A 12,048-nucleotide genomic window follows, 5' to 3' on the forward strand; every position below is an offset into this window, starting at 1 on the left:
CAATTCTGACTGTCTTTGGGATCTTCTCTTGCTAAAATCTGTCTGTCTGAGGACTTCCTACACAATGGTCTGGATTCTTCACACCTAATTTCAGGTACCTAAACCAGAGAGAATGATCACCCTATTGTCACCAGAAAGTCAGTGCCAGGATTCTCTAGAAAGTGATTCAGATCTTAGATGTCTCCTTTGGATGCTTAAAGTTAAGCAGAATGAATCCGGACCCAGGTGTCTATACCTACCTGCAGGTAGAAGCCCAAAGAATCATTTAACTTAGAGTTAAATAAAAGGGTTTTTTAATTAATGAATGGATAGCACTTGTGTCTGCCACAGAACTCAAAAGAGTTAAAAGCAGAAATGCTCTAAAATTGCATCAAGATTTTAAACATGCTCAGTGTGTTATTAGTGATGCAAAACAAAACAGCGTCACACATTCTACTACCGTGGAAGACTACTATGCACTTTGCACGTCTAAACGCTTTGTGTGCTTCTGAGTACAACCAACTTTTAAACAACCTCAGAACAGGACGTTAGCCCACAATGCTGTGCACCAAGTGAAATATACATTTCACGTAAAGGATGAGGATGTTGCTTGTATGAAATCAAGTCCAAACGAGACAGCAAAGTGATATGAACCTAGCTCTGACTAACTGTACAAAGTAGGTGGTTATATTTGTGTTTAAGTGCTTTGATGATCTGAGGCACAGATACTACTCATCACGACCTTCTGAGACCACCGACGTTATTTCCATCTGGACCTGCTTCTATGAAGTAGGCAAAGAACTTCAGGCTTTGAACAAAGGCAGAATTACTTATCTAGAAAAATAACGTGGATGTTATCACGGAAGAAGACATTTACAATTTTCAATACAGGTTAAAACAACAGAAAATATATTAACCAAGCCTGTCAAACGTTCACTAGCATACCTCTCCACTTCAGGCCGAAGGGTCTTCTCTCTTTCCAGCATGGCAATAATAAGCTTTCCCCATTCTTTTTCTATGTCATTTGGATGATAGCCTTGAGGAAGTTTGATGCGTCCAAATTCTATCCAGACCTTAACAATTCATACATATTTGTTATTTTAAGCCACAGAAAGAGAACTTCTATGCATTTCAATGCATGTTAAAACTTACCTCTAGCAGTTTATATAGACGTTTAATTTTTGATTTATCTGTCTCCTTTGGTGGAATTTCTGTTTCTTTAAACTGTAAATATTGATTATAAAGTGCCTACAAAAACATAAAAACCATCATCAACTTTTACTTACAGTGAATATAACCTTACTCTCTAAACCCTCTGCTAATACTCTTCATAAGCTTACATTCTTATACTGTGACAAGCTAAAGGTTTGCTTTTGATTGTTCATGTGTTAGTAATGTATTTATTGTACTTTGAAAAGGTTAAGAAGTAGTACTGTTCTACAGCTGATTTGATTGTAAAAATCAACAAGCACTTCATTTGTTCAAGCATGCTTTGAGTCAGTAAGATAAAGTGTCATTCCAACAAGGAGTTTAAGACACCACACCTCACCTTCAATTCCACAGGATTGTTGGGAAATGTTCTGTCAGACATTATCGTGACATGGTGTCTGATCCACTGCATGAGGTAGTTCACCATATTCTGATATTCAACCCATTTGACTTCAACATCCTACCAAAGCACAACCCAGATTACAGATCAGAAGAAAATAATCTGAGAGCTCATTTATCTTTGAAGTCTGAGGTCTTCACACACATAGAAAAGAGATTTCTAAACCCTGGAATTCTGAAACAATATTTACTTGCTCGTTACAGCTCACTTAAAGCTTCCAAATATATGACTTCATTCTTCAGTTTTGGTCCCAAATAATTCCACTGAAAACACAAAATTTTCTAGTTTAATAAACTTCAAATAGATAAGAATCAGAAAGGCACAATTTATAGGTCCATGACCAAAAAGTAAGAACTTTGACTCTATCTTCCTCCAACTTCAGGTATATTGTTTTTAGTTAAGCTCTTTGCACGAATATTTTCATGTCTAGAACATGAAATAGCTGCTAAGCCTCTAATATCTCAACTAGAAAATCATGTCAAAGAAAAATGTGACAGCAGTCCTACAGAAAATCCATCTAACATTCTGGAGCTGAAATCAAGAAAAGTATTAATGAAGCTCACACACTGCACAAGTATTTTTCTCCTACTTACATTTGCACCGATGCCTTCACCACCTTCTGGTACTTTGGGAAATGCATCATAAAGTGATGACACATAAGTTATTACGGACTTCTCATCAGGTGAGGAAACATCAACATCTAAAAGAGCAAGACAGAACAGCACTTTATCGCGTAGTTGTAAGAATACCCACAAATATGCTACAACCTGCAGGCAGATTGGATTTTATTTTAATGTTAGGGTTTCTGCAACAAAGCCCCTTGCAGTTATCTTACCTTCAGGATCCAGAAGTCTGGCAACTCCAAGTTTTTCTGCTACAAAAAAAGCATGTTCTAAATTTGCAAGGTTGCTTTGAACAGCAACGGTATTCATGTCTATCAGGTCCGGCCTGTCAAATAAAAACAGTAACACTTGATTACAACTCTACCAGTTTTAAATCACTGCTGTATTAGTATATCAAACCAAGAGCATGGATGGGTACAGCAACAAAGTTTTCATTAAAAAAGGATTTCACTAAAATCATGTGAACAAGCTGAGGTCAGTGCTAAGTGATAAACATAAGCAGCAGGCAGCTACAACACTGTCAGTTCTTCTTTATCTACAAGCTAAAGTTTCTAGCCACCCCTTATATATATATCTATTTTCTTATGCATATTTATTCATGTCCATTGCCATTGTATTATTGCGCCTTGTCCTTTCCACTGCCCTTGAGAAGGTTAAACTCGCTTTTCTCTTAGGACTCATTTACATGAGGAAGTTAATTTCTACTGTCTTTACAAGTTTTTAGTCATTCTGCATCAAACTCTTCAGCGCATGTCAGAACCCATACAGAAACAAGTTCAGTCACAAAAACACCACTTTAACTTGGAAGACAAGTATTCTTACTAGGCTTTAAAGAAGTCTTGTTCAAACTGCATTAAAGCCCTGCTTTCAGATAAACATTGCTGTCAGTTGTCTTGTAGAAAACCCTCAGCCCCATGCACTTACACCTTCACACCTTCATCCTGCTAAACTCCATTGCCAGCCACAACACTCTTGTTTTAATAGAATACTCGTCTTAAGCCAATCTTACCTATAAATATTTTTAAGGCCCGTAAGTATTATCCTGTACCAACATCACTACTTTAATGTTTTACATTACTGTAAAACTTGAAAATTAATACTGTCCTTTAGGTTTGCTATGTGGTGCTTGGCTTTTAGATCTTGTGATTTTCAGGGCAGAGTGTGTTACTGTCTGCCTCTTTCAGCATTGGGAATCCTCTTAACCATAACAACTAAAAGGAAGAAGGGATTTTCAAAGATGCTGAGCAAAAACTCATCCCACTGAAGGCCAATTAGAGTCACAGGGGTCTGAAACCTTTGCTACTGAAATCCTAAGCTACTGAAAACCAGATCCACACTGAAAAACCCCTAAAAAAAACCCCAAAAGAAAAAAAAAATAAGCTTTAAGCGAACAATTCAGTCCTTAAATGTTATCATTTTGTTTCTAGAGAAACTATTTTCTTAGTTTTACCTAGCAGACGCTTTAAATAATTGCAACAGAAAGAAATAAAACTGTTAAATATCACATTGTTCAAAACGAATGATAACATTTCATTTGGCAACACCCCAAATTGCCTTGATCACAAAATGGTATTAACTTTGGGAAACTCAATACAAGCTTGTCTTTGAATTAACTACAAGGGCACTGTAAATAAAAACGTATTTCTTTTCAGCCATTTAGAATTACTGGTTTCCTTGTGCTCTTTAGAAGACAAGTCTACAAGACAGATAATAATATTGCACCTATTATTTCTTAAAAGAACACTTAACAAAACTTAAGTGGTGTAAAAAGAAACACAATCCTCCTAAACCAGCAGGACCTTCCACTTCCAATATGCTTCATGGGAGCATGATCAAGCTCATGCCATTCTTCTCCAAATTTCAGTGTAATGAAAACAATGCAATGAAACCAGTATCATCCGTTGCTCTTAGCAGCATAGAAAATCCGTGAAAAATAAAAGACAATACTAGAAAAGGAAACAAAGCACTCCAGTCTCCTATTTCAGCCACAATAATGGAGACAGTATGAATAATAAAGATTGCTTTTACAGCACATTTTTCACAAGAGAAGCAGGTTTCTGTAAGTGTACACTGTTGGTTTGGTTATTTTTTTTCACCTGCCTTCTTTACATTTGTTTCACACCTGATAAAAATGGCTCAAGAATCACTTACGCAGCCTGTTCGATTGCCAACTCTCAGAACAAGAAAGGACAAGTTGTTGTAAAAGCCTTGACTATTCCCAGAAAACAAGCTGCAAGCTGCAGAGACACTGACACGATAATCTCCTCAGAATAAAGCTTTCATTTAGATGAAGAAGAGGTAAAGGTTTTCTCACCACGACACAGGTAAAAATCAATAAAAACAACCGCTGTTGCATAATACACCATTTTACATCGGTGCCATGGCTTCACCCCCCAGCTGAAGAAGAGCCCACTCTGTGAGATGCCTCCCCCCCTTTTAAACATACTTTCCCATCCCTGCAACTCCTACCAGCACAGGTTTATTCCAGTTCCCCTGTAAGAATAAGGGAAATTTGCAATGAATGCTGCTGTTTTCAGTTAATTATACACTTAACAACCTAGATTAACTGGTCCATATTTATCTAAAGTCTTGATCTACCAGAAAATACTACACAAGACAGCGTTTGCCTCTGTCTTGATAGTGCTTGCCTTTGTTTTTTTGAAGCAGACAGAAGGCTCAACAGCTGACTGAGAACAAGCCCACTGATGGCTTACAAAGAGGAAAAGACAGGTATTATGACTTGAATGCAAAGGCACCTGGTACTGGCCACGGGAAGCGCACGCTGCTGGGGGCTTTGGGCCTCCACCCTCCACAGGTCACCCTTTCCCCTTCCCAAATAGTAGAGGGACAGGTTGCAAAGCCACAGGAAGAGGAGCTTACCTCCCAGAACTCAGTAAAATACTTTTTTTTAACCCCAGAAAAATGCATGCAAAAAACATGGCTCAGGAAATCACTAATTGCCACATTGATCCTTCTGTTTAAGAGTGTTTTCTCACAATTTTAAATAAAAATAAAAGTTGTTTTTATCTGCTGTAAGCTTGCAGACATACTTGTCCAGTAACTGGGTGCATGAGAACTTGCATTTGAGCATGCGCACGCGGATTTCAGTGCTGTGATCACTGATCACAGTCCTTCTCTGAAGAATCAAGGGAATCCGGTATTAATGAGCACAGATTGTGCACAGTGAGTGTTGTGGGGCTTACAAAAATTTTCCAATATCCTTAGTATTTCATTTCTCCTTTGAATTCTGAAATACCACTAGCTGCTTAAATTGCAGTTGTGATAAGTATCCTTCTAATACGTATTTATTTAATTGTCTTAATTGAAGTAAACACTAGATTTAAAAGCATCATCCATCATGGCAAACATTTTCATTTTTAAGGCTAAAGAGAAAATACCTGAGTTTTGTAGAAGCTATTTGTCATGTATTATAAATATATTTTATATCAATTTGCATAGCACTATTAAGTGGTTCTATACATAGTCATAAACAAATTAAATTAAATGCTCTTTAAGTAAAAGACGATGACTCTACCTTCTGTCATAATACTGTGAGTCATCTTATGGCAGATTTTTCAGCGGGCTGGGCCCTTGCCATCAAAACACACACATAAACATCCCAAACACCAGCCGAGTTGGAACATTCCATGCAAAGGAGATGCTTCTGCTGCAGCCGCACCTAAGTCAAGGGGTTTGGCTTCTACATCGCCAGTCATTAATCACTTAGTTTATAAAAAGACTGGTGCCTGCCATTCGAGATCTTAGTGTAGGTGTTAGAAATTAGACACAATTTGTATCAGAAGAGAGGAAAAAGAGGTGTGATTAATACCACTTCAATTAGGAAGCTGACAAAATTATGATCAATTCAAGAAAACAAATACCTAGCACCACAAAGAGAAACAAGTGAACAATATCTACAGAACAGCATAAAGTAATGAAGGGGTTTATAATGCAAGTTACATGGATGAAATGCAAGCTTTCTACTCTGCAAAGACTCCTTGAAATCAAAGAGTTGTACATAGTAAATAAAGTTAGGCACATGTAGATTTTCCCACAGCCAGCACCTAGCACCTAGTAAGACAGTTCAAGATCCAAACTAGCAGCTACAATATTTGCCCGTTAAAACAAAAGGTTAGATTTGAAGGGAATTTGATATTTCAAAGTAGAAAAAGATATTTAACTGAACTTTTATTTTCCCAGTCAATGATGAAGAAACTACACCCTTCTCCTTACTGTTCCTGGATGACAGTTGCCTAATTACAACAATGTTTAACTTTATTAAAACATATATACATCAGAGTAATATTCCGCATGAAAATACTGTTAATGGGTTCAGGAGGCTATCTGAGAAGCCTGAAGTTATTTACATGAACCACCTAAACTGTTTAATCTGCACAACCCTGTTTCAGTCAAAACTCTGGACGCTGCCCGCGTAGTACCTGATATTAAAAGGATATTTCATTCTTGGCTTATATTGAGCAGAAATATTAATATAGTAAGTTTCAAGCAGAACTCTCAGAGAAAACATGACTGAAGATGCAGAGTCACTGCACTCTATGTCACTATACTCCAGTTAGCTTTTCCACTGCTGTAATTAGAAAATACCTATAAAAATTAAACAAATTCTTTGCTTCATTGTTCACAGACAATTGAAAAGGACGGGTGCCAGAAAGACTCATGCATATTTCAGGGATGGGAGGACTACTGAAACAAATTAAAGACTGTGCCAGAATACATACTCATAAAATAAATTTTTAAAGAATAGAGCAACTTCTCAAACAGATAGGATTCAACACATATTTCAGAAGGGAGCACAAGAAATTTATTATCATCTACTTTAGAGATTTTGGTTAATTGCAAAGAAAAGAATCAGAAAACAGGAAACATCCATGTAAAACATAAATTTTAGCTCTATCTCTTCTATCATACATCTTCTGTTACTTTCCCAGGAACTCTACAAATGAGACGATGAAGCAAAATCTATTTATTAATTAACCTTCTATGTAGTAACACCTACCATTTAACCTATCCCTTAACAGAGTTTCAAAAGCACTAAAAAATATTTATACCAGCTTGTCAAAGTTTGGGAACTTATAAAAGAATTTGTCTCCACATCAGGTACAAATCTAAGTCTTATTCAAAAGAGCTTGCCAAAGAGCCTGCTTCAGAAAGACTGAGGCATCAACGCAATGGGAATGACTCCTGGACTTCAACTAACACGTACTGCCCTTGTGGGCATTTCTATCGAACACTGCTCAATGTTTGCAGACGCAGTGCTCTGTACATCGTCATGACCATGAGATCTAGTCATAGACTTGGAGGTACCCTTTGCTAATGTATATGCCTACCACAGTTATTTTCCTGACCTTTTTTCCATTGTCACATGGGAGCTTCAATATAAAAGACCTCTAAGATCAGCGAGTCCAACCATCAACCCAACACCACCATGCCCTAAACCATGTCCCTAAGCACCTCATCTACACGTCTTTTAAATACTTCCAGGTATGGTGACTCTACCACTGCCCTGGGCAGCCTGTTCCAAGGCCTGACCACTCTTTCAGTAAAGAAATTTCTCCTAATGTCCAATCTAAACCTCCCTTGGCGCAACTTGAGGCCATCTCCTCTCGCCCTATTGCTGGTTACTTGGGAGAAGAGACCAACACCCACCTCGCTACAACCTCCCTTCAGGTAGTTGTAGAGCGCAATGAGGTCTCCCCTCAGCCTCCTCTTCTCCAGGCTAAACAGTCCCAGTTCCCTCAGCCGATCCTCATAAGACTTGTGCTCCAGACCCTTCACCAGCTTCCTTGCCCTTCTGTGGACACGCTCCAGCACTTCAATGTCCTTCTTGTAGTGAGGGGACCAAAACTGAACACAGGATTCGAGGTGCGGCCTCACCAGTGCCAAGTACAGGGGCACGATCACCTCCCTAGTCCTGCTGGCCACACTATTTCTGATACAGGCCAGGATGCCATTGGCCTTCTTGGCCACCTGGGCACACTGCCAGCTCATGTTCAGCCGGCCGTCAATCAGCACCTCCAGGTCCTTTTCCTCTGGGCAGCTTTCCAGCCACTCTTCCCCAAGCCTGTAGCGTTGCATGGGGTTGTTGTGGCCCAAGTGCAGGACCCGGCACTTGGCCTTGTTGAACCTCATACAGTTGGCCTCAGCCCATCGATCCAGCCTGTCCAGGTCCCTCTACAGAGCCTTCCTACCCTCGAGCAGATCAACACTCCCACGCAACTTGGTGTCATCTGCAAACTTACTGAGGGAGCACTCGATCCCCTCGTCCAGATCATTGATAAAGATATTGAACAAGACCGGCCCCAAAACTGAGCCCTGGGGAACACCGCTCATGACCGGCCGCCAACTTTAACTCCCTTCACCACAACTCTCTGGGCTCGGCCGTCCAGACAGTTTTTTACCCAGCGAAGAGTGGACCTGTCTAAGCCGTGAGCCGCCAGCTTCTCTAGGAGAATGCTGTGGGAGACAGTGTCAAAGGCTTTACTGAAGTCCAGGTAGACCACATCCACAGCCTTTCCCTCATCCACTAGGCGGGTCACCTGGTCATAGAAGGAGATCAGGTTGGTCAAGCAGGACCTGCCTTCCATGAACCCGTGCTGGCTGGGCCTGATCCCCCGGTTGTCCCGCACATGGCTCGTGAGTGCCCTCAAGACGAACCGCTCCATAATCTTCCCCGGCACCGAGGTCAGTCTGACCAGCCTGTAGTTCCCCGGATCCTCCTTCCAGCCCTTCTTGTAGATAGGCGTCACATTGGCGAGCCTCCAGTTGTCCGGGACCTCCCCAGTTAACCAGGACTGCTGGTAAATGATGGAGAGTGGCTTGGCAAGCTCCTCCACTAGCTCCCTCAGTACCCTCAGCTGGATCCCATCCGGCCCCATAGACTTGTGAACATCCAGGTGGCGTAGCAGGTCATTAACTTCTTCCTCTTCGATTATGGGGGGTTTATCCTGCTCTCGTCCCTGTCTTCCAGCTCAGGGGGCTGAGTACCCTGAGGATAACTGGTCTGGCTATTAAAGACTGAAGCAAAGAAGGCATTAAGTACCTCAGCCTTTTCCTTGTCCTTGGTGGCAATGTTCCACCCCACATCCAATAAAGGATGGTGGTTCTCCTTGGTCTCTTTTTGTCGTTAATATATTGTAAAAACATTTTTTGTTATCTCTTATGACAGTGGCCAGATTGAGTTCTATCTGGTTTTTTGTTTTTCTAATTTCCTCTCTGCACGACCTAACGAGATCCCTGTACTCTTCTTGAGTTGCCTGCCCCTTCTTCCGAAAGCGGTAAACTCTCCTTTTTTTCCTGAGTCCTAGCAAAAGCTCCCTGTTCAGCCAGGCTGGTCGTGTTCCCCGCCTGTTCTTCTTACGGCACATGCTCGTGCGCCTTTAAGACTTCCTTCTTGAAGAACGTCCAGCCTTCCTGGACCCCTTTGCCCTTCAGGACTGTCTCCCAAGGGACACTCTCAACCAGTGTCCTGAGCAGGCCAAAGTCCGCCCTCCGGAAGTCCATGGAAGCGGTTTTGCTGACCCCACTCCTTATTTCACCAAGAATCGAGTATTCTATCATTTCATGGTCGCTAAGCCCAAGATGGCCTCCGACCACCACATCTCCCACCAGTCCTTCTCTGTTTGTGAACAGCAGGTCAAGCGAGGCACCTCCCCTGGTAGGCTCGCTTACCAGCTGTGTCAGGATATTTCATATAATGTCAAATGTGAGACTGAAATGACTGTTCAACCATAGACTTTACAATAACATCTTCAACTAAAACATGACATAATGACACCAAAATTACCCCAATGCATCAAACCACTCGGTGGAGCTGAGCAGTGTCATCACTGAAGTTAGGCAACACTTCAGAATTCAGGGAAAAAGCAAACAATTTCCTAACTGAAAACTGTCATTATAGAAAAGTTTTATCCTTAAAACTGCAATAAACCGAAAAGCTGAATACAGCTCTGCATAGTGTTTATTCAACTATGTGGCAAATGCTTTTCTCAAGCTCCACAGGTCCCCAGCCTCAATGACATTCTGTGCTAATGTATTTCACATGATCATTATGACTTACACTCATTTTGATTTCTTTTCTCTTGTGTTGGTATGACAAGAATGCCTGTACTATTCATGATTTTATGTGCCTCTATAGATTTCATTCAATGCCTCTCTAAAGATGAACAATCATGCCTTTTTATTCCCTCAAGAGCTGAAAAATTCTTATGTCATCTGGACTCTTCAGCCCCCCTTTGTGTATCTTCTTCATAATTTTTCATACAAATTTTCAGGCACAATGAATAATTCTGGAAAAAATACTGTAAGTGATGATGAGCTGGAAATACTGTAACAAGGGCACACTATTCACAGATAATTTCTTGTCTATTCTTCAGACATCCCAACATATTATATTAAGACTTCCAAAAGAAAAGGAATGAATGTTTCAGCTGCTCTAAAAATAATGGCACCTGAGGACTTTTTTTCCTAACTTATTTAATTTAGCCCCTAACAATATATATAGCTAATTTAGATAATTCCTTCTATTGTGTATGTCCTTGATTTGACAAGCAGAGTTTAATAAACCTACTGAAGCCTCCTGTCCTACCTTCGATAGCACAGCAAAACTTTACCTGTAACTTGTTATACCAATTGATTTAGATAAAGACACAACTGAGGCACTGTAACATCAAAGGCCTATTGGTTAAACATGGAGTTCAGCTTTAGCCATGCCTATGGAACTCTAATCACAACTGGGCAGTAAGTTTGTAATGTAGATTTCAAGCTCGCTATACACATGAATGAAACTAGAAAGGATCTCAGTCAGTCCTTTCACCAGCTTCAAAACCAGATTTTACATCCTCTTTGTAATTCGAGATGGTTTTGTCATTACAAAAACAATAATGGTACAGTAACTTTGCCAATTTTTTGCCTATGGTAAAATTTAAATACGAGAAAGGCTCATAACCGTTAACCTTAGCCCACACTGTGCAGTCTACAGAAATAACCATAAATAATGGTTCCTTGGAGTGTCTGAATACTAAAAAGACAATGAAGAAACCCAACCAAATTATTTTTCTGTCCTGTTCTCTGATAAAACTCCTTCCAGACCCCAGCAGTGACTGCCTGACGCACTAGCTTTTCAGTGGGATTAATACGGTTACCAACAGGGAAGAAGGGTGAGGTACCGCAATGAGTTCAAACCCAAGATTTCTCCTTGTGTCATCTTGCCTTGGAGGCAACCATTTCTCTATCTGCCACAACAAATTTGCCAAAGGCACTGCCAGAAGACCATGACCTCTCCCTGTCCGATTTATCCTGGACACATACGCCACCACTGCTCAGACACCATACCATTTTGAATAAAGGCTTCTGATACCCGTACGTGTCCTGGTCTTTACTAATCAAAGAGTAAGAGACACATGAAACCTGTATAAAAAAAAGGCCTTTCAATCCAAAGCTTTATTTTTCAGTTTATTCCCATTTGGCTAGAACAAGACAAAAGCTTTGATTTCATCCCAATTTTTTTTTTCTTCTTAGTTATTGCAAAAATGTTATCTTTCATTCAGCTGCTACTTAGCAGTAGGATCCAGCACAACATACACAGGGATCATTTTAAGTCCAGAACTGAAATTAATCAATGCAACTGCCTGGAAGTCTTCCATCTAATACCCATGAAGGCTAACCACCACCACAACACAAGATGTTAAAATTGCAGGCCCGCTTCCAGTACTATTTTAATATAGCCTTTACCAATAGCCATCAGAATTTTTCTGCGTGCATTCAATTAAACTGTAGCTGAGGTTACTTGCCAATTCTAAACCCATTACCTACACGTAC

At 40.3% G+C, this 12,048-nt stretch overlaps 1 protein-coding gene across 5 annotated transcripts in view; it reads right to left on the reverse strand.

The window, feature by feature from the left end:
• The window catches only part of DST (dystonin), a 313,438-nt gene that overhangs the window by 150,713 nt on the left and 150,677 nt on the right, over positions 1 to 12,048 (reverse strand). For all 5 annotated transcript variants that reach the window (XM_075145250.1, XM_075145248.1, XM_075145253.1 and 2 more), the window contains 5 exons: positions 2,424 to 2,536; positions 2,182 to 2,288; positions 1,529 to 1,648; positions 1,132 to 1,227; positions 925 to 1,052 (listed from right to left, as the gene is read on the reverse strand). In XM_075145250.1, the coding sequence (XP_075001351.1) occupies positions 925 to 1,052; positions 1,132 to 1,227; positions 1,529 to 1,648; positions 2,182 to 2,288; positions 2,424 to 2,536 (564 nt within the window). The remainder of the gene's footprint in view (positions 1 to 924; positions 1,053 to 1,131; positions 1,228 to 1,528; positions 1,649 to 2,181; positions 2,289 to 2,423; positions 2,537 to 12,048) is intronic.

The sequence above is a fragment of the Calonectris borealis genome, chromosome 3 (assembly GCF_964195595.1).
Source record: "Calonectris borealis chromosome 3, bCalBor7.hap1.2, whole genome shotgun sequence".
NCBI classification, from domain to species: domain Eukaryota; kingdom Metazoa; phylum Chordata; class Aves; order Procellariiformes; family Procellariidae; genus Calonectris; species Calonectris borealis.